Source organism: Durio zibethinus, chromosome 10 (assembly GCF_047325235.1).
Source record: "Durio zibethinus cultivar Kanyao isolate XHJ-2024 chromosome 10, ASM4732523v1, whole genome shotgun sequence".
Lineage (NCBI taxonomy): Eukaryota > Viridiplantae > Streptophyta > Magnoliopsida > Malvales > Malvaceae > Durio > Durio zibethinus.
Window position 1 is genome coordinate 24,094,190 of NC_143171.1, and position 22,582 is coordinate 24,116,771.

At 27.3% G+C, this 22,582-nt stretch overlaps 2 protein-coding genes across 5 annotated transcripts; one reads left to right on the forward strand and one right to left on the reverse strand.

The window, feature by feature from the left end:
* The first annotated feature begins 3,502 nt into the window (after positions 1-3,502).
* LOC111292393 (uncharacterized) lies at positions 3,503-6,478 on the forward strand. Of its 4 annotated transcripts, XR_016345854.1 has the most exons (8): positions 3,503-3,728; positions 3,822-3,907; positions 4,120-4,421; positions 4,862-4,933; positions 5,040-5,116; positions 5,216-5,811; positions 5,929-6,006; positions 6,103-6,311. XR_016345854.1 is itself a non-coding variant. In XM_089766973.1 (4 exons), exons 1-4 carry the CDS (start codon positions 4,263-4,265, stop codon positions 5,409-5,411), a joined length of 504 nt encoding a protein of 167 aa, XP_089623099.1. In that variant the 5' UTR covers positions 4,006-4,262; the 3' UTR covers positions 5,412-6,478. The 4 variants fall into 4 exon arrangements, 2 of the variants coding, with proteins under 2 accessions (XP_089623099.1, XP_089623101.1); XR_016345853.1 differs by lacking the exons at positions 3,503-3,728; positions 3,822-3,907 and having other exon boundaries at positions 4,054-4,421; positions 6,103-6,478; XM_089766973.1 differs by lacking the exons at positions 3,503-3,728; positions 3,822-3,907 and having other exon boundaries at positions 4,006-4,421; positions 5,216-6,478.
* A 1,435-nt stretch (positions 6,479-7,913) lies between these two features.
* LOC111292617 (gibberellin-regulated protein 4-like) lies at positions 7,914-9,043 on the reverse strand. The gene is made up of 4 exons (XM_022885074.2): positions 8,847-9,043; positions 8,674-8,715; positions 8,523-8,556; positions 7,914-8,298 (listed from the first exon to the last, which is right to left on the reverse strand). The coding sequence occupies exons 1-4, from the start codon at positions 8,907-8,909 to the stop codon at positions 8,117-8,119; spliced, it is 321 nt and encodes a 106-aa protein (XP_022740809.2). The 5' UTR covers positions 8,910-9,043; the 3' UTR covers positions 7,914-8,116.
* Positions 9,044-22,582: the final 13,539 nt, after the last annotated feature.

Below are 22,582 nucleotides of genomic sequence, written 5' to 3' on the forward strand. Positions count from 1 at the left end.
TTACCTCACAAGAGCGTAGCTATTTCACTTCCTCCTAAAAGGAATAGAGCCCGAGTCTATAGCTCATGCATGCGAATGAATATACAAAATACGTGCAAAGTGATGTATTAATCAACATAACATAAATAAATCATAACACAAAACCCAAATAAAGTAATAACTAACATACAAATTATTTTATTCATTAACTTCTATGTTTTTGAAAAATAAAATAAAAGAATTAAATTAAATATCAAATAAAACCAATTAAATCTAACCATTTTCAATAGCGCATAATTAAAATTTTGGCCTAACTCTCAACTAATTTCCAGTAGAGTCGTCAAGCTATCGTAACAGTTTTAGGACCGTCAGACGTAAAGAATTTTAAAATTGAGAAAAAAAATGAGGGAGTCGCTACCAATCTTTTTTAAGGTGTGATTGGTAAAGATTATCTTTTTAATAAAACTATAAAATGGGTTTAAAGTTTATCAAAAAGATAAATTTCAGTCTATGAAAATTAGGTTGGGTCCAGCAGTCGGTTACACGTGAGGAATGATTAGCACTCACATAACGTCCATAAATTGGTACCAATTAATTATGCGCTATTTTTAATTTGGGTGAAATAGCTTTATTTTGAAATTTAATAACAATCCCTTTCGTCTTAAAAAATAAAATTTTGATAAAACTCTTTATTTAGGAATATTGAAAAAATCTTTAAGTTAAAGAATTATCTTAAAATTCTCCAATATCTAGGCAAAATTTAAAATAACTCTTTTCGCTTAAGATTTATCACAACAATCCTTAAAATGAAATAACACTTTTTATAGAATATAATTATTGATGACTCTCTAACATCTAAGCAAAGTACTAAGAATTATTTCCTTCGGAATGTTATTTTTGTTTTATTTTATAATATCACGAAAAAAAAAAATTTTAAATGCATTGTCCCTTTTTTATGATAAACATTTTATCATCAAATAGTAAATGAAAATTGAAGACAAAAGAATGCAAACAATTGCCAACAATAACATGCTAATGTATATATGCTAATGAATGTTATGTAAGATGAAATGCAATTTTAAAGTTAGGCTCTTAAGTATAATGAGACAATCTTGACTCTTCAACATCTAGACAGAGTTTAAGTGTGACTGTTTATATTTAAAATTCTATTTTATTGTTATACCTTTTTATTTATTAATCCCACTATTAATGTGAATTAGGGACTCGTATGAACAACTTAATGAAATAAAGTTTTCTAAATACCCCATCATCTAAGCGACATTCAAAAACAAATCAATTCATGTGAGATTTTCACACGTATCCCTAAAGTTTTGAAATAGATCTAGAGTATAGTTTTAGGTTGAGGTTTTAAGGCTTGCATGATTTTTAGGTGGTGATTCGGAGTTGCGTACCAAATTTAGGATTTTTGGATTTGAACTTTTAAGTTTTGAATTTTAGGGTTAGGGTTTCGAGTTTAGATTTTAGAGTTTAATTTGTTGAATTTAGGCTTTGAGGTTTGGCGTTTTGTTTTTAGGATTTGAGGTTTAGGATTTTGGCTTTAGGGTTTAGAGGATTTAGGGTTTCAATGTAGGGCTTAAAACTTTTAGGGTTTGGTTTTAGGCATTTTGATCTTAAGGTTAGGGTTTTGATTTTTAAATTTTAAGAAAAAGCAAACATCTCTAAAAATCTCCAACATCTGACGGACTTTCGGAGGAAGTTCGATTTTTATGATTTTCAAGAAAATAAATTTTTATTATGAAGAGTTAATATTAATTTGTTTAGTTTTAATATTATTTAATATTTTTAATAATAATTTTTTAATATTTAGGCAGAATTATCATTATTTAAAGCACGATTGTATTCCCTTCGATATCTAGGCAGTGAAAACTTTTTTTTTATATTATTCTATCATTTTATGCATATTTTATTATTTTTTATTTAATATTTGGATTATTAAAAAAAACATTAAAAGGAATTAAAAGTTTTAAAAATTATTTGAATTTTTATTATTGTTATTGTCATTTAATTATTATTATTATTGTTAATTATTATTATTATAAAACAAAAAGTATTTATTTAATAAACTTTAAAAGTTTTAAAGCATGCATAAATAATAATAATAATAATAATGTTAAAAATTATATAAATAAATAATATATAAAAATAAAAAAAATTTTGAAAAAAAATTTTTTTTACCTGAACCAGATCGGTCAACAGTCTGGTCAACGGCCAGTCTGGTCGATTCTATTTGCAAGGGTTCAAACCCCTTCAAATTGGTTCACTGTGATTCGTCCAAACCAGCTGAAGGTTCGCTGAGGTGGGTTGGTGGGTCAGTTTACGCAAATCTCGAGTCAAGTAATGGGCACGCACAGATCCTCCATGCTCTATACAACGTCGTTTTGCTTCTTTGTTTTCTTATAAATGGCCTCTTTTTTTAGCTCATTTCTTCCACCCTTCAAAAAAAAAAAAAAAGTCCTTAGCCTTTAAAAATCCTCTCAGGCTTTGCTAGAAATTAAAGTTGTGTCGTCGTGTCAGTCGTCGTTTAAAGTGGCCACCAGTGATCGTCGGTGGTCTCCGTGATCGAAAAATGTCAAAAAACCTCTAAAAATTCTCCTCGATGTCTTTTTTCCAAATCCGATCTCCTTTTTGTCATAAACAGCTTCGATAGTAGCAAATCGGGCTTTGAGGTTTCTAGATTCTCTTTTTTCTTTTTTTCTTTCTTTTTTTTTTTGAAACTTAAACTAATGGTTTCTCTTTTTTTGTTGCAGGATGGCTTTGGCACTGAGGTTTCTCCTTACAAGGAAAACTGTGTTGTTGGTTTTTTGTTTGTTTGGACTGTTCTGGTGTTTTTTGGTTTTTTTTATTTTCTGGTGGATGGAGTGTTTAGGTTCCTGGGAAAGGTTTTAGGCTTCTGGGTGTGGGAGTTTGGCGTTTTAGGGTAGCTGGAAATGTGTTCGAGAGAGATGAAAGGAGGAGAGGTTGAGTGCTTTATAGGGCTGGGCAGTGGTGCAAGGTGGAATAGGTGGTGGCTGTAAGGTAGGCTATAGGTTGGTTGGTGAGAGGCGGCTGATCTGACAGAACTGGGTAGGGATGGCTAGATCTGATGGGATTAGGCAAAGGGCTAGATAGAGGCGACAACGGCGCTATACACTAGCCCTCTGTTTTCTTTCTCTTTTTTTATTATTAATTGTATTTTTTGTTTAATTAATAAATATTAAAGTAAAAAAATAAAATAAAATAAAATAAAATATGAATATGTTTTGAGCTTAAAGAATGAGATGGGCTTCGGGCTTGATTGAATCAAGTTGGGCTTGGAGCCCAGTTGAGCTAAAATTGGGCTTGAGGCTTAATCAAATCGAAATCAAGCCTGGACCTGAAAACTCAATACACATGACGAACTTTAGAACAAGACTTGACTAAAAATTGAACAAATTTGATGTCTACACTTCATAACCGCCATTAGTAAGAACAAGAACGTAAGAAAACAAGAATCCATAAACAGGGCAGTAACGTGGTAGAAACTGCCTTATTACGGTTCCAAATCTCACAAAAAGCTTCATGTTTTTTTTAATCTACTTTCCATTGACGAATGGTGTAACTCATGTTTCGTGCTGCCACTGCCCTCTCAAGCAATGGGTTTTGGCATGCCTAGCTTGCTAGGACTTTTAATTTTCTTTGATGATCAGTCTATATTTCAAGCCAATCAAAGAACAAAATACAGATTGAAGAAGAGGAAGAAGAAAGTTTAGGTATACTATATCATACATGTGATTTTATTTCTGTTTGTAATTTTTTGACCTTTTTATACTGACATTTTGTGTCATTTTTTGGTGCCTTGATAGGTTGGTTGATCGTGAAATTGTTTATTCATTTTCATGATTATGTGAAACATGGATGTTATTCTTTCCATGGGGAGAGTTTATATATAGTAAGAAGTACAGCTACTTGTAGGGTTATCATTAATTTCTGGCCTTTCTGATTGAATTTTTTGATTGATAGGTGAAAAAAATAGGTAATATTGAACGTGAACCCCAAAAAGGCAAAAGAAAAAGAAGTTTGATGATATGAACCTCTGGGTGTTTTATAATCTTTGACATTGTTCTGCTGTTTGTTTACTAAGAAAATTTGGATTGGAAACAGCTGTAGGTTGAAAGAATGAGTGGAAAACTTGTGCTGGTGACATCTTTAGATCCAGCTTTATTAGGATCCAGGCAAGGGCCATACATTGGAGAGCTATATAGTGGTGGTGAAGGCTCGTCGATGCCGACCAAGCACCTAACAGGATGCCCTGGTTTCGGGCGAGTAATAGTTGGAACAAGGATGAATTTGAGTTCTTTGACGAAGAAGAAGAATTTGGTGGGAAAACCCAATGCCGGATTTGCCATGATTTGGACTTCATCACTAAGTTGGAAGCTCCTTGTGCTTGCAAAGGAACTATCAAGGTAATTTAATTATATATAGCCTACATTTTCATATTCCTTACATCAAACCCGAAGTTTGGCATTCCTGATCATTTTAATACGATCAAGTTATATGATTATCGATATTATAATCATATAATATCTTGCCTTAAATGGTTAGGATAAGATTTTCAATTAAATGTTTGCACATCTCAAAAACCAGCCGTTTCTTTATATTGCATATTACGTTCTGCAAGGGGATTGTGAAGAGACCAAAGTTAGAGATACTTGACAACATAAAAACGCTTCAAATTTGTTAAATGACAGAGTCTTTTTTCTTGTATTGAAGGAACAAATTACAAAAATGTTTTCCAAGTGTTCATATAACTCCAAAGTCACATTGATCTTGTTCAGGTTACAGTTTTGATCATACTCAAACATTCTTTACCTTTCTGTTTTCTGTTTTTCTTCACCTCCCCCAGTTTGCCCATAGAAAATGCATTCAGATATGGTGCAATGAGAAAGGAAACAAAGTTTGTGAAATCTGCCATCAGGTGCTTTTTAACACTTCCCTATTGACTTCCAATTTAGTTGTTTCTTTGATTCAATAATTAGCTATATATATGAATGAGCTGTATATACATATCTTATTTTGAGCAGAGGTATGAACCTGGTTACACAGTTCCTCTCATCTTAACCGAACCGTGCCACACAGGAAATATCCTGGGTAACTTAAGGCATGTTCTATAGTTCTATAATCTTTTTTACTATAATTTTTCAATCTAATGAGATTTCATGGTTTCTTTTAACACCATCTTTGGAATTTCCTTTTATAGTGAGGGCTTGACAGTTCCAGGTATTCCAAGAGAACTTCAATCAACTGAGCTTACTTCAGAAGAAGTAGAGCACCTTTTGGAGGCTGAATTTGATGAATGCAACAATGAAACTCATGATGAGAATGAGAATGAGAATGCGAATGGAGCAACCACATGGGGAAAATCAATTTTAATTGTAAGTTTTTTATGGTCATAATTCAACTTACAACAAAACTATCAGAACTAAAACTGGCTACTACAACTGCTAATGGTACCAGCATCAACATTATAGAAAATGCATCTATATTTGCAAACTGAATAGTAAAATTGAAAAGAAATTGATCAAGCTACATTCAGCTTCTTGATTAATTACTCTTTACTTCCAAGGCATGAGGTGATCTTGTTCTGCTGTAATTCAATGGTATGTATTCTTCTACTATCAGCAAATGTGTATGGGTATGATCAAGTACATTGAACTCAGCTATTTTGGAATATGCAAGATCAACATTACATATTTACTTCCTGGCATGCAGTTCTTAACACTTCTCCTCTTAAAGCATCTCACATTCTTTACTGATCTGCCTGGTGACAGTGACGAATCTTCCGAAAACTTATACGTAAGACAGAAATTCAGATTTGCTTCTCTGAATATACATTTTAAGGGCTTCATGTTTATTTTCTAAATTAATTTTATCCAATTATACTAACTTAGCCACATTTTGAGGACTCAACAGCTCATCTTGGGACTGCTGCTACCTTGTTATATCACATCTTTTGCTGTCAGTTACTGGAACAGCCGCAAGCAGACCTATGTTGGTTCATCTCTCATGACAGCAAATCCTTTACATTCACCAGAATTTGTTTCCTTGATATGGTTTTTGACTTCTATAAATAATTATGTGAATTAGGAAACTGGAGGGCTAGCCAGGGCAGAGATAGCAATTGGGATAAACTCGGGAAAATACCAGGAATAGTCATCAGCTTGATGCAGCATCCACACCTCAAAATATGACTCAACAGTTCTAAAATATTACACTATTATAAGCTGCCGGATTTGGCGGTAGACAAGCTGTTATTGAATCTTAATGTATCTGCTATGACAATTTTACTTCTTATCTTATCTAGCATTGTCCTAATTGCTCGTAGAGTGTAGACTTTGAAAAAACTGTCTTTGCTCCAATGGATGTTTATATCTAGATAAATATAGTGTTGCAGCAATCAATGCTGCTGGACCTGTTTAAACTTTAAAGGATTCATAATAACTTGTGCACGAGCACCTAGCCACCTTCATTTTAATACCCCTCCCCCCCCCCCCCCCCTTTTTTTCTTATTTTGAAATAAATGCTATTGGCTAACTTTTTTTTTTGTTTTTTTTTTTTTTGGGGGGGGGGGGGGTGGTTATAGAGGATGCTGTATCTTGAGAATAGAAGAGGGAATCGTAATTATTAAGATTTAAATTCTAAATTTGCTTAATGTCACTTTTAAAAATGATAACGAAGAACTGACTAAACTCCAACCTCGAATATTGGCTAGCTAAGTACGCAACTGTTAGACCAAAGAATCAAGGACTCCAAATTAATTGTAGTTTTCTTTCAAAAAGCAGGGTGCTACAGGCAAGATCTAGAAATGAATGAGAACATTGAATTTTATACCTATAGGCTTCAGCTTTTCTCACTCTCTAGAGACAAAGATATATAATCACCGAATCAAAAGACTTTGGGGGTCTTTTAATGAATGGTGTTTTGCTAAAAAAAAAAATCCAGGGCTGATAAGTTGCTCCAACCCTTTGGCCAAGAAGCAAAGGTTCAATTTTCCTACATGTCCACAAAAGGGCTTATATTCCGGATGCTTGCTTATACTCAATATCTCTTACTAACAAAGTGAATCAATCAACGCAGGCTCGCAAATTAATGGGTAAGTAACATGGAAAAACAAATATCTACATTTGCATTTTAGCATAGCTTAAGCCCATGTAGGAACGAAGAACGTCAAGGGGAATTTCACAAAGAGATGGAGCGTTTCTGTTCCAAACGGTAAAAAAGTTGAAAAACCATGAGCCCCACAAATGGAGAAATAATCATACATTGTAGCTTTAGAAAGCTACATCATGCGAGTGCTTTGTTAAAAAAAGCAATTCAACAGTTGAAGTGTGGGACTATGGACTCATAGACAAGCTCTAATGTGGCGATTAGACCTGGGTTGTTTGACTTGTTGCAAGGGGCCCCCCTTTCAGTCCTTTGAATTGCCTTTTCTTAAGAATTTGTATGATGTGAACAAGTGAAGGAAAACTTAGATCCAGATCTCAAATGCTCTACATCCATGGAAACAATTACTACTCAAATGCTCCGAGAGGCAAACATAAATGATAGCACAATGACGTGAATGCCTCTGCCTTTAATTCTGGGAAAACGTTGGGCAGAGAATTCAGAAACCTTTTGCATTTTGTCTATCAAAGCTGTAAATTTTTTCTTTTTTTTTTTTGGTCTTAATTCAAAGATGTAAAATGGCACAGCATGGAAAGCCTGCAACACCAGTTACCCCCACCAATCCTGGGTCAGTTGAAATGGGTTTGCAGGTTTTTTTTTTTTTTTTTCACATAATTTGCTTCAGTCCCTTGACCATGACTGCCCTTTTTGTGTATGTTGTTTGTACCTCGATAAATTCACAAGTAATCCAATCTTCAAATTTACTTCGAAAGAAAGAAAGAAAAAATCTTAGATTAGTCAAATAACACCTTCATTGATAAACGGAACAAAGATTAGCCACTCTCATTTGCAGGATGGGTAAATCCAGCACATTTCCAAAACGCGTATATTAGTAACAACATAAATATATAGTTAGCAGTAGTGCAATGTACTGCTTAATTATGATTAAGGAACTTGATTTTAAGTAGGAAAGAGGGATATAAGGGATTCTTCAAGTTTAAGGGCACTTGGGTCCTCCTTCCTTGGTCTTCCAGTTGTTGTAGCAAGGGCACACAGCTTTGTTCCCATAATACCCTGGAGGCACACACAGACATTTCTTGCAGCATTTCTGACAGAAGAACATGCATGCTTTATGGTATTGGGTCTTGCTGCACCTCCTCGTGCACTGTGATGGACATTCTGGTAATTTCATTCAACCAAAAACAAGTTAAAAGTTCTGGTAACTTGTCAAATTCGAGAAAGGATAAAGAGATATTTATGTAAGTTGAAAAAAAGTATTTGTAGTTCCAAAGAGTTTGACCATGGTTTCATCTGGTTTTTGACAATATTCAGATTCCATGTTCAGATCTTTCAGCTAGGTAAGAAAAACAAATGGAAAATGTGAGAGTCAAGAGTTTGCTTACGATAGCTTTTCAGGCTTCCAGGGCCATAATGTTTCTGCAGATCATAGAAATTAACCAGAAAAAAATCAGAATGTGAGAATTAACTTCTTGTCAAAAGCTAAAAAAAAAAATAAATAAAGGCTTTAATAAGAGATAAATGATGTAGCATTACTTGATCATAGTGGTGACCTCCATGTCCATGTGATGCCATCACCTAAAATGAAGAAAAACCAAAGGAAAAATATGTCAGTTCCTGGAAATTGCAATTTACTGCTGTTTTTTTGCTCCTTTTCTAGCAATTTTGCTTTCAATATTTCCATGTAATGAGAGAGAAAAGATACCCACCATAGTTTGAAGCATGGAAATGGCAATGAGAGCCAAGAAGAAGGCAGCAACAAGTTTAGCCATGACCCTTTGCTAAAAACTAAACCCCTCCTAAATTGTAAAAAAAAAAAAAATGGAAAATAAAGAGTGAAAGAGAAATGTGAAGTAAAGAAGGAAGAGGGGTTTGGTTGGAGAAGCTGGTTTTTGGTGTGGGGTATAAATAGATAATTTGATGAGAAGAAAAGTTTAGGACTTGGATTGGGAAGGGAAGTTTCACATGTACCTACTCATACAGATTACAAATATGTTCTGTGCCATGATTTGGATGACACCTATCCATAAAGGTTAAATTGTAGTGATTCTCAATCAAGAACAATGTTTCTTTTTATTCTCAAATCTAAAATCTCCTTCTCTAGCAGTCCCGTTGCAGACTTGCAGTTGAGAATAATGTAATTGGTGAATTCCATATAAAAATTTCACAAATTAATCTACATTTTGACATATGCATATACAAATACTAATTGAATAATAGAATTATTATATTTTTGTATGCGCAATTCAATTGAGTTTGGGTTATACCAAGATAAGTAACTCCCTCTTGTCCTATAAGCTCCAATTTTTTTCAAATTTCAAGATCCAATATGATAATTTTATTTAAAATTTTATGTTCTGATTGCTGAGATGTAAAAAAAAAAGCTAATGTGTATTTTTTTAAAATCATAATGTATACAATAATAATAACTTCACTAATAATAATGTGAATCGTATTTGTGTAATTTTTTTGAAAAAAAAAAAGAAAGAAAATATAAATGATTCAGGAAAAAAGTTTTTTGGTAAAATTGGTCGAAATTTTTTTTATACAAATAAGATTGTAATTTGGAGATAAAAAAATTAATTGTAAATATTAAGATTTAAATTTATACCTATTGAATATATTTTTAAAAAATAAATACATTAAATCAACAAATAAACTCCGAATTTTAAAAAAAAATCAAAGTTTTCAAGGCATTATTGTCAATTTCATACAATTAAGTACCGGAAATTTCTCAGGTATATTTATGGATCTAATTGCAAAAAAAAAAAATTCCCTTCTTTTATAGTACAAGAAAGGATCTCTTTATGTCTAATTTCATGTGAAAAAAGGTTTATTCCCTATCTATTTTGAAGTAGGATGAGGATGAGTGGGGACAAAATAGATTTCCTTTTATCAACGATCTACTAAAATTATAGGGTTATATTCATGAATATGGAGACTAAAAGGCAACTGTATCATCCATTTGTGTGGTGAAATTTTTTCTTTGTCATGATTTATTTTGCTTTGGAGTCAAATGCAATGGAGGGAATGGGAGCCAGTTCATGAATTAGTGTCATTTCTTTCCTCACACCTTTCTAATTACTCACTCTCATTTCTCATGAAAAATATGCTGTTGCTTTTTCTAGTTTTGTATATTGCATAAGAAAAAAAAAAAAAAAAAAGATATTTTGATTCCACAAGTGACTGATTATTAGATGCATTATTATTCAATTACTCTTAAAGTTTTCAATTTGATTAAAGGAAAGAAGAGTTCATGTCATGAACTTGATATTCGATTTAAATGATTCATCTACCTTTTTTTTTTTTGGTTTCAAAGGAAACAAAATCCTACAACAAGAGAAAGGGGAAGGTTGGGATCAAACCCAACCTTTGATGTCTTCTTAAAGCTTACTTGATCACTAAATCAAAAAGTTGAAGATAATTCATCTACCTTAAGATATAGATTCTTGTAAAATTAAGATTTTATCCCAAAACTTAAAAATTTCTCCCTCCAATTTCTCTTAAACCTTGACTTTTTTTATAAAAAAAAAAATTCAAATCATTTTCTTTGAATAGAAAAAGCATGTATTAATCGTTAAATCAAATAGTCAATGATTATGCGATACTACTAATGAGACAAAAATACTTTGATGAAATGTAAATTTCTTTTCTCAAACTTCTCATAATTTTTCATAGATCTTGACTTTTTTTATAAAAAATTTAAATCATGTTCTTTGAATAAAAAAATGTATTAGTCACTAAATCAAAATATTCAGATTCTAATCACTCTTGAAGATATAACTTTGCTACTACAACAAATGAGACCAAAAAAAAAAAAAACTTGGATGAAATAGCAATACTTGCAATGGTTACATTGCATTAAGAATTTACAACTACAGAGTAATTTTTATTAATGGTTGTGAAATAATAGAGACATAAAATAAATGCAAGTTAGAACTTAAATTTGTGGTTGAGAAAAAGTTGAATCTTCAATTGCTAGTAAAATCTCTCATATCTAATGTCTAGCCTGAAATTAAAAAAAAAAAAAAGAAAAGAAAATAAGAGATCTTAAGTCACAAAATTTCATTCTTAATTATTAAAAACTTAGTTTGATCCATAAATAATATGAGTGAAAAGAAAATTAAAACTTACTCATCTTGGACTAATGATAACAAATTAAGAATGGTAATCAATTCCTTTTTTTTCTTATTTTATTTGAAAGTTTTTCATCAAAATTTTCATGAATTGAACACAAATTAAGAAAAATATTTTAGGTATTTTATTAAAAGAATATTAATTCTAATTATTATATGAAAATAATCATAAATTGAAGCAATAAAATTGGCACCAAAGAGTAATTGAATTTAGAGCTAAAACCTGAAAAAAATCAAATTTTAATTCAATTTATTCATATAATATTTTTAATTTATTGAATTCAATAAATTTAGATTTAAATGTAACGATTTCTTATTATTAAACAGTTAAATTGCACTTTTTTTATTAAAAAAATTTTAAAATTTAGTTTAATAATTTTTTTTATAAGAACGGTGGATTGCATTGATGAGCAAGGGCTGAGTTTGTTAAGTAGTTGTGGATAAAGGGACCCACTTTTGACAGGGAAGTAAAGAAAAGTAGAACTGTCCAGAAATAAAAAAATATATAATTTTTTAAAAATGGATTGATAATTATTCATTAAAGTTTAAAAAAAAAAAATTTTGCCCCTTTGCATGTGTTGAGACTGAGCAAACCACGTGACCCAAAGCTGCGCGGCCTGGACAAAAGTGAGCACCATGTGCTGTATACCATCTTTTCTTCCCAATTCATTTTTATTTTATTGATAAAATTATAAAATTAAAAACACGAAAATACATCATCATTTGTTGATTTGAACGATAAAAAATTTAAATTTATTAAAAATAAAATCTTAATTTTAAATTTTATAAATAAAAATTTAAATTTAAAAAAATTATTTTTTTTTATAAAATCTGATCTAATTCAATTTTGAATTAATAAAAATATAAAATAATTATCAAAGATAAAAAAATTCTCAAAAAAAAAGAAAAACACGAAAATGCCGACATTGCAAACTTGCAATGTTTCACCGACATGTACAGTTTTCTCGCACGGTTTTGGTCATTTCAATCATAATATGGGCCAACTAAAAACTGAAACATTGATAACACCGTAGATTTGTAACGTAGAAACTATTTTTTAACAACAAAATAGTTTGTATACGGGACTTAAATAGATTTTATGTGTTTATATTTTATTTATATCATATAAAATATAAATGTTATGATATTAAATTTGTATTAATATATTAATTATAAAAATATATTTTTAAAAATATTTATCACAATTTTATATGTTTTTGTTAAAAATTTTAAATTATATTATTTCATATTTTTATTTATGTTCGATTTTATATAATATTTTTTTATCATATTTAAAATTAATATATCTAAATTTAAGATTTATTCTACTTAATTTTCACTTCACCCTTATTTATTGTAGGTTTCAATCAGTCAATATCCTCAAGTTACATCTACGATAGATAACACGTTTTGGCTCTCAAGTCGATATCATTTTTAATGGTTCCAACTTTTTGGCACCAAACTTCCGCTGCTCATATCACGATCTCAACCTCTCTATGTTTCCCAACCCTATATTCCAAATCTTATTTTAGTTTAAACCTTTTAAAATTGACAAGAATGAATAATTAGGAAATGTATTGAATTTAAAATTTAATTTAATTGATTTATATAATTATTTTTAAAAAAATTATGTTTATTAGATTTAATATTTAAATATCAATATTTATAATTTTTTAAAATTATAATTTCTTTGCACTGAAAAAACTAGAGCCTGTATCATTCATTAATTTGCATCTAACTCTTGCACAACATTACTTTAAAGACTTCAAATTGGAATCACAAACGGAGCACATCAAACATATATAAAATTAATTGTTTACATTTCAAATTACTAGTGGTAACAAATTTTTTTGTACGAATATAGATTTACATTGTAAGTTATTGATAAAATCGTAGTAATTGTTATATAAATTGATTTTTAAGAATTGTGGATAGTACTAAAAATTAAATAATTTTCATGAAGAATTTTATATATACACAAAGTATTGTAAAAAAAAAAATGAAGATAAGTATAATTTTAAATTTTTATCAGACAAATAATATAATACTCGTTTTATATCTTTATTCTATATATATATATATTTATATATATTTGATAAATAAATTTTTTTATTAAATAATATAAATTATTATTTTAAATTAATTAGAATTAATATATTTTTTATTAAAAATATATTAGTATATATTTATAAAAATTATTTAAATACACAAAATAAAATAAAAAAGTTAAAAAATAAAATTTTTTATTTATTTTTATAAAAAAATTACAAGTATGAAAATTATTCATACTAATAAAAAAATTATGAAAATAAAAATATAAATAAATTTAAAATATCTATTAAATATTAATATAAAATATAATATAAAAATTAAAAAAAAAATTTATCCTCCATGTACCCACATTCCCAAACAGAACTAGACTCAAATTCCAAAATTCATATGCAAGATTTTACCTGATCCAAATCAAATATGCTGATAGACAGCTAGTCCAGTTGATGGATAGGTCTATTTGCTATCCCTTCAATTTTCACTTTTTTTTTTAAACTGTAAAATAAAATAAAAATAAAAAAACAACTGTTTTTAACTGCCTTTCCCACTTGACAAATATACTGGTAATCACAAGTCAAAGCAAATGGAGCCTCTCGCTTTATTCTCCATCCTGTCCTTCGGATAAATTGGAGATAGACTGATAGACCCTTTTAATTTTTAATAAAAAAAAAAGCTATGGATCGGTGTGAAAAAATATATATATCAAACAGACGGGGAAGGTGCAAAGTCATAAAGAGGGCACCTATTTTAGTAATTTAATTATCAAACAAGAGATGCTTGCCATTAATAGTTACAACAATCTTGATCATTGTCTATCTTTAATTTCCATTATCCAAATGAACATCTATGTGTAATTCTGTGTTTTACAAATTTACAATATTATAATAAAATATTTTTTTAATTTTTTAACTATTTAATATTATACAATCTAATGATTGATATGATATTAATTTTTGTAGATTTGAAATTTAAAATTTAAAAATAACATTTTTTATTCTCATATTACTATTTATTTTTATAAAAAACAATTACAGTTAATTAAAAATTCAGCTTAGAAATTAAAACAAAATAGAGGTTTAATTTAAAAATAATTAATGTTATAAATGTCCTCTAAATTATAATAAAATTTATTTTGATATTTAAATTTTAAAAAATTTAAAATTATTAATTAATATAATATTTAAAGAATTATTTATACATAATATATCATCATTTGAAACAATTAAATTAAAAATAAATATTACATTAATTAATAAATTCATGATTTAAATATTATATTAAAATTTTTTAAAATTTAAATATTATATTATAATTTAAAATCATTTATAATGCTAATCCATTTAAAAATGAAACCATAAATGAGGGCATGGCTTCCACGGTACAGCACGGAAAGGACGATGGGTACTCTCTCACGTTCTTGAATGTGGGCACATAGGGGAAATTTAATTTTATATATACGTCATTGAGGATCTTGATTCATGCCCAAAAATACTCCATAATTAAGATTAATGCCCTGTTTCCTTATTGCATTTCCTGTTTTATTTTTAATTTTTCTCTATTTTTGAAAAGGAACAGTTGCTATATATAAAAAGTTAGACCACATGTAATGTTACTAAATAATTACTACATAAAATTTAATTTTTAATTTATATATAAATAAGCAGTTAATATAAAATAATTTATTATTTGAAATAAAGATTTATTTAAACACAAATAAAATAATAAAATTTTATTTAGGTATAATAAAAATATAAAAATTTATTTAAAAAATGGAAATAATTCAGGAGCTTTTTAATAGTTTAACCTTAATTTTTTTAATAAAAACCCTTAGAATCCTAGCAAACAAAAAACAAAATGTTCAATTCAAGCCTTTCATGGTTTCATTTGTAAAGATATAGCTTAATAAACCTTGGGTAGAAAGCTCACATTTTAAAGTTGTTTTTTTTTAATTAAAAATTTAATTCAATTGATTCATAAAATCACTATTAAAAGATGTCATTCAATAAATTTGAGATCAAATCTCAACACTTTTAACCTCTTTTATTATCTGTAAATTACTGCCCTTTTTGTTGTTCCTTTTTTTTTTCTTTGATCGATAGTTTATTCACAAAAGAAATTGTGAATTGCAGTGAAATACGGGAAAATTGGAGCCAGCTCGGCCCAAATAAACGGGAAACCATATTGGACAAAGCAATCTTTCAAGTAGGTCCGTGCAATTTTGTATTGGGCTGAACAGAATGTTTTACTTTTACTTGAAGGCTTTGGATCAGTCCAGAAGGTCAAGGGTTTGATTTTTTACACATTTTTAAATGAGTCCATAGCTTTTTCTCAAAGGCTAAACCCCTTGTGGATATTTTGATTTGATGTCATGAAAATAACCATGGTTTTTAACCAAAATTTATTATCAGTTTCTCCTTTTCTTTTTCTTTCTTTAATTTTTTTTTTTACATATGAAGTAGCTTAAAGAGGGAAAAAAAGATTTCGAACAATAGGCAATCATTAAAACTGAAATTGAATTGTTTATGCAGTTTTATTATTACAATCAGAAAAATTATCCTAGTAAAATTTTTAAATTCATTGAGAGTCGGATAATCTATGGATAAAGTATTATATTTTTAATTTTAATAATCAAAATTTAATTCTTGACAATTGAAAATATATATAAAAAAAACCTCCACAAATGAGTTTAAAGAGTTGACATATGTCTATTAGTTATGTTCATGAAATTAATAAACTCTTACAATAATCAAATGGGTAAGTAACAATAATTTCTATTCTCAAATATAAAAATTTATAATTTTATGTATAGAATAATAATATTTATGGTTTTACCCATAACAAATAAATGAGATGCATTATGATTTATTGCAAGCAAAAACATCTTAATGTTATTGAATAAAGCAAGTGTCAGAAACTCATTATTATTTCTGATGAAATGGGGATAGGACTGTTATACAAGCTAAAAAAGGAGGATGATGTTATTGGCATTTAGCAGTTTGAAGCTTCAAGAAATGGTGTTTTCAGACTTTTCTTTCTATTCAATTTTATGCTGTAGGATTGTAGGACAACTTATAATCATAATTTCAAAACCCTTCCCCTCTGTTACTACCTTAGGCCAAAACCATGGAGTCTCCACCATTAAGCATTATGGACAGCTGTATTGAGAGTTTTATTGACAAAAACTGAAAAAAAAAAATTTAAAGAAAGGAAGATAAATAATGGTGGAATTGATGATTTTGCAGCTTACTATGCTTTGATTATTTATTCATTCATCATTCTAGTTTGTTCTGTTAACCTTTCCAAAAATAATAATAAAACTCAGGTTAGGTTCCCACCACATGGGCACATAGCCCTACAACAGTTAATTATTTAGGTGGTTAAGCCACAACAAAAAAATCAGATTGATGGTTTCTTGAAATCAAACACTGCTCCCTCATAGAAATCATCGGTGCAAGTTTGCTAGCTGTTACTAATGACATTTCATTTTCTTTGAACTTAAGTCCCTTTTCAATTGGATTTTTTTTTCTAAAAGAACATTTTAATTAACAGAATTTAACTAACAGGTGTTTATAAACATTAATTATGTATGAATAAAATATTATATAAAACAAGCTACTTTAATAAATTCAAAGATTAATATCCTCATAACTTTTCAATTATAATGAAATGTGTAATATATTAATTATAAATATCATCAGAACCAATTTCAATAGGTATTTAATAAAATATTTCACCATATATTCAATGAAAAATAATACTAATATTTATTACTTATAGATATTCTATAAATACCAATTTCACTGGTATCAATAAGCATTGAATAATAATTTTTAAAAAAGAAAAATTTACTAATATTTGGGTTTTAATTTTGAAAAATACTACATTAATTTAATGCAATGGGCAAAGGGAGCAAGTAGGGCCATTTGCAAATGTTAAGTAGCTATTCCCCTCACAAAACCTCATAATTTGGGTTCTCTCCCAAAAATTTATTAACCGTACAAAAAATAGAGGACTGTTGGTGGATTTGTCAGAATGCCATTATTAAGGCTTATGAGATTACTTATTGAATATTCATGTTTTCGCATTCGTTTTTCTTGAAAATTTTAGGGTTTCCTTTAGACCTTCATGACCTCTTTCTCCTTCACAATATTAGACCAGCTGCAGTTTTATATGGTTATTTAGGTTCATCCCAATCCCCACTTTCCAACCTTTCTATTTTTATTGTTGTGTTTGATGTGATTTATACCATATTTTACCATGTTGGTGTTGTGAAAACAAATAAGATTGAAATACATTTTTAAAAAATTACCCATAAAACAAAGAAATAAAAACTTTTTTTTGAAAATATTCACAAATTTCAACTTTTTTTTGTCTATTTAAAATTAATATTAATTTTATTAACCTTATCTATTAAGCATTAACTTTCCATTACTTTTTTTAATTTCAATTTAGAGTTTCAACTTCTAATCCTCAACAATTCATTTTCAATAGTTAGAGTTTGGTTTATTATATTTGAATTGCACAATAGAAGTTAATAATTTTTTAACATGCTTGGATCTTTTACTCAAGATTTTAAGATAATACTTTTAAAATTGAAAATTTTAAAGTTTTTATTGAAACTTACAATCTATCCTGATTCTAAAATGAGATAAACTTCATTGAACTAAACTTTTTTCAACAAAAAAAATTAAAAATTTCAGGTTTCAAAAATTAGGATGTTGTAACGATAACACCTTTTACCTATTTTAACAATGAATAAGGTCATGAAGGAATTATATTTGCTAAGCAAGATTTTTTGTTTTTTTAAAACATTAAAAATGCCCATGTTCCTTTGTCAGAGGTAGGAGTTATAGCTTGATTGTGAATACTTCTTGTCATTATCATGGCGAGCCTGAGCCAAATTGCCACTTGCAAAGTGCACAAAAGCTAGCTGGGGGGACCTAAGGTACAATTTTAGGCCGAAAACTCTTGGTTGTGAATTCTCAGATCTCTTGGGGCCGGGGCCCAGGCCCAGGCTGGCATAATTGGAGGCCCTACCCTTGATTTTGATTTCTAATTAATTAGACAAATGAAACTCCCTAAAAATATAAAAAACCATCTAGATTGTTGATGATCACATGATTTATTTATTAATAGAGTATTGAATTTTTAGTTTCAATAATTATAATTTAATTTTTAAAAATCTCAAATATAAAATGCAAATTTATCTAAATTACGAATTAAAAACGTGAGGAAATTTTTTAAAAGCAATATGATAACATAATTAAAACCCATTATGTTCATAAAAAAATATGAAATAATTAAAAAAATCTAATATGTCTACTCTAAATTTACATGGAGGTCCATCGTATAGAACAATACATGTGAACTGAATCGTGTCATACTCAATTTTAAGCTAAGAAATAAAATTTCTTTTCTACCTTGTTGAATGGTGATGTTGTTTTGTTTGATACATGTGGAAGAATAGACCTGACCTGACGCATAATCCTTTGGAAAAGCAATCCCCAAAAAATGCTCGATGAAAATAAAAATTGTGTGGGGTTTTTGAACTTTCTAATCAGTCTTGTCTGCGTCAATCCCATATACATATAATTGAAGATCAGCTCCTCTAATCAAGTAACTGTTAACCCTACCATATCTTTCTTTTTAGCTTTTAGGTGAGAAGAGAAGAATATTTTGAGAGAGGGAAAAAACAAAAATTCATGGGTAGTAAGATTAGTATTGATAAAATTAAAAATAATAATAATTATTATAATTATAATTAAAAAATTATTGTAATTATAATTTAAAAAAATTAATGTGAAATTTATGTTAAATAAATTTTATTAAAATTAACATTTAAATTTAATTGATGGTATAATAAATTTAATTACATTGTATAAAAAATGTGATATAATCCAAATCTAAATATATTTTTGTGTTGAAATTTTAATTTTAACTATCATAATTCAATTTTTTTTTTATAATTTCAAATAAAATTTTTAAAGCTGGAAATTTGCTTTCCAAGGACAAAGTAGTAGTCAAAAGAATTGCCATTAACTATGTCCTCCACCAAGGCTTGTCTTATTAGTGAAAATTATATCTCAACACAATTAATTCACAAACAATTTTGTCATTAATGTTTTCCAATTTACAGGTAAGTCTGCCACCACAGCTGTTTTTTTCTTACTTAATTTACAAGCAACTGTTTCCTCTTGTTGACTGCTACTTTAAAATTTTCTAGTCCTAATTAGTTAATCTATCACTGCTTTGGCATAGAAAATTCTTTTAGTTTACTTCTTGTATTATTGGAATTTTTTTTAAAACTCTATTATTTGTTCAATAACTTTTCATTTTTTTATACTTCAAATTATCATAATTTAAATCTTAACTATTAAAATTAAATACTAAATATTTTATCAATAAATCATGCAACTATTGTCTACAACTTTTAAGATTTTATCAGATAAGGTAACTAACACCTTCGAATTGATTTTTTTTTTTTTTAAGTTTCATTTTTTCTCAAATGGAGGAGACAAATTAATTGAGAAAATGGCTTCCAGTTAGGTGCCTTTATTAAATCTTCACATTAATAAAGAAGTAAAAAAAAAGGGAAAACAATATCTTTTGGTGATTTTAGTTAAAGAAGATTTATGAAGATGAACTAGAGAACCTTATCTGCCCTTTCTGGGACTCTCTTTCTCTCTCACTGGGCCCCTTATCATGCCTGCATTATGAGATTAAAGCACTCTTTTCCACTAAAATGATCACCACAAAACCATAACCATTTGGCCTATTTGGATCTTCATTTAGCCCTTTGTATTGTAGCTCATTACACCTTGAAGAAAAAAAAAATGCAATTATTGCACTAAAGCTGTGCTGGTGGTTGCCTTTACCGTACGTATCTATTTTTAATTTTTTTTTAATCATGCAATCAGAGATTTTTAGATTTGGATAAATTTTTTTTTCACATTAATTCAAACATATTTATTATATTAATAGAAAATTATATCTCAACAATTTTTCTAACAATTTAAATTTAAACAATAAAAAAAAAAAAAGCAAACTCTTTTACTACTTAAGTCAACATGCGTAGAAAGCCTCACTTATCTCTCATATTATTTCAATTTAAAGAAACAAAAGTTTATGATAAGTGTGTGTGTATATATATATTATTATTATTATTATTATTATTATTATTACAACATACAAAGATACATGATTAAAATTGTTTATGTAAATGCTTAGATGGATAATCTCTTTTAATGACATATAGGATAATATTTATATTATTTTATTTATCGAATAAAAATTTTTAAAATTTATTTAAATTGAATATTTTAGATAATTATTTAAATTGAAATCAAAATCTATTTAAGATTGAAATTTTTACATAAGATTTAAATTTAAATATATTAAATCATAACTTATCTTTTTTTAAAAAAAAATTTAATAACAGTTTCAATTATATATACTTAAAAAAATTTTATTTTCTATCAAATAATTCTATTTAATAAATTATTTAAATTTAATATTTTTAGATAATTATTTAAATTCAAATCAAAATCTATCAAAAATTAAAAATTATTTAATATATTATTTAAATTTAATACTTTTAGATAAGTTAATAAATTATTGACTAGAAAGCATATATTTTTAAAGTAATAAAAGCTTACATCTTTATACAAAAATATGAGACATTTGAATGTTAATAAAAAAGTTAGATAAAAATATAATTTTACTTTGAAAACAAATATAATGTTTTATATATGTTCTAATTCAAATATTTTTATATTATATATTTGGTTAATTTATTCTTTTCTCTTTAGTCCATGACTTTTTTTAATTTTGCTTAGATTAATTATAATTAACTTTTTGTATTATATATTTTTTTGTTTTATTCATTTCTTCAATGTTTTTATTTTCTATTAATTTATTAACATATTTGCTTTTATTATAGTATATATTTAATCTTGACAAATTAATATATAAATTTATATTCTCTATTTCTTTTTGGTATACTTTTTATTATTGAATTTCTTTATCTACAATGAATGATATGAGAAGAATGATGATCACTACCATATCTAACTCATAAAAAATTCTATCAATTATGTCAAAAATGATTAAAAATAAAAAAATATTTTAAAAAAAGTTTTTAAGCATAACATAAAGAATTATTGTTTCCCTTTTATCTAAAAAATAACTTTATTTATTGACATATATAGAAATAATTGTTAGTCCAATATATATGTGTAATAATTACTTGAAGTATGTTAAAAATAAGAATTAATAAAAAGCAAATGATTATAACAAAATTAACAATTGTAATTTGTTGTTCAATCAAATATATATATATATATATATATATATATATATATATACACACACACCACCTAATCATCATTATGATAAAAAAAAATTATTAATCTTAACTATTTAAATATTGATTCTTGATTTTTTATTAAACAAGAAAAGAGTGGTATCAAAATTTTTAATATTTAGCAAACAAATTGAAGAAAATATTTTTCAATGAAAAAAAGGATTTTTTACAGAAGTTTAAACTTTTTTAAATGAATAATATCATTTATAATATATTATATATAAATTATCATTTAATTGTAACTTAATATTTATAAATATATGATTATATATTAAATAAATAATTAAAAAATGAATTTAAAATTATGAAAAATTTAATAAAAAATCCTGTACAATAAAAAAAGCTAGTAAACTAATATTATAACTAAAAAACAACCTTTCAATGATTTTTTTTTAAAAAAAAATTATGACTCCAAATTTTTTGGACTATCAAAGAGAATTAGTTCAACATCAAGGGTTTATGTTTTGTATAGATAAAATGATTTTTCTTTAATGAGAATTAGTTCAACATGTGATAATTGGAATTGATAAAATTACTTGTTAAATTATATAAATGATTTCTGTACTTATACGAAATTTGAAATTTAGTTATTATACTTACACAAATTTAAAATTTAATCTTCAAAATTTTGTGTAAAATTTAAAATTTTTCCCTTCTAATACAAAAAAATCTTTTGAATTTTAAAAAAATTTTCTAGTTTTTTTAAATATTAAATTTTAAAAATTCTAACAATATTATCTTGTAATATTCTGGCATAATCTTGAAAATTTTATCACCATATTTTATCACAATTTTCACATATTGTCACTAAATTTATTACAATTTTTTGTCACCTATATGAAATATTGTTACTAGCTCTATCATTATTTTTTGTTACATTTTGTCATAAAATATAAAT

Coding starts and splice junctions, on each gene's coding strand:
- LOC111292617 (XM_022885074.2), bottom strand. CDS start 8,909: ATGGCTAAACTTGTTGCTGCCTTCTTCTTGGCTCTCATTGCCATTTCC. Junction 8,716..8,846: donor TTTCCATGCTTCAAACTATG/GTGGGTATCTTT, acceptor TCTTCATTTTAG/GTGATGGCATCACATGGACA. Junction 8,557..8,673: donor GAGGTCACCACTATGATCAA/GTAATGCTACAT, acceptor TATGATCTGCAG/AAACATTATGGCCCTGGAAG.
- LOC111292393 (XM_089766973.1), top strand. CDS start 4,263: ATGCCCTGGTTTCGGGCGAGTAATAGTTGGAACAAGGATGAATTTGAG. Junction 4,422..4,861: donor CTTGCAAAGGAACTATCAAG/GTAATTTAATTA, acceptor CACCTCCCCCAG/TTTGCCCATAGAAAATGCAT. Junction 5,117..5,215: donor AATATCCTGGGTAACTTAAG/GCATGTTCTATA, acceptor TTCCTTTTATAG/TGAGGGCTTGACAGTTCCAG.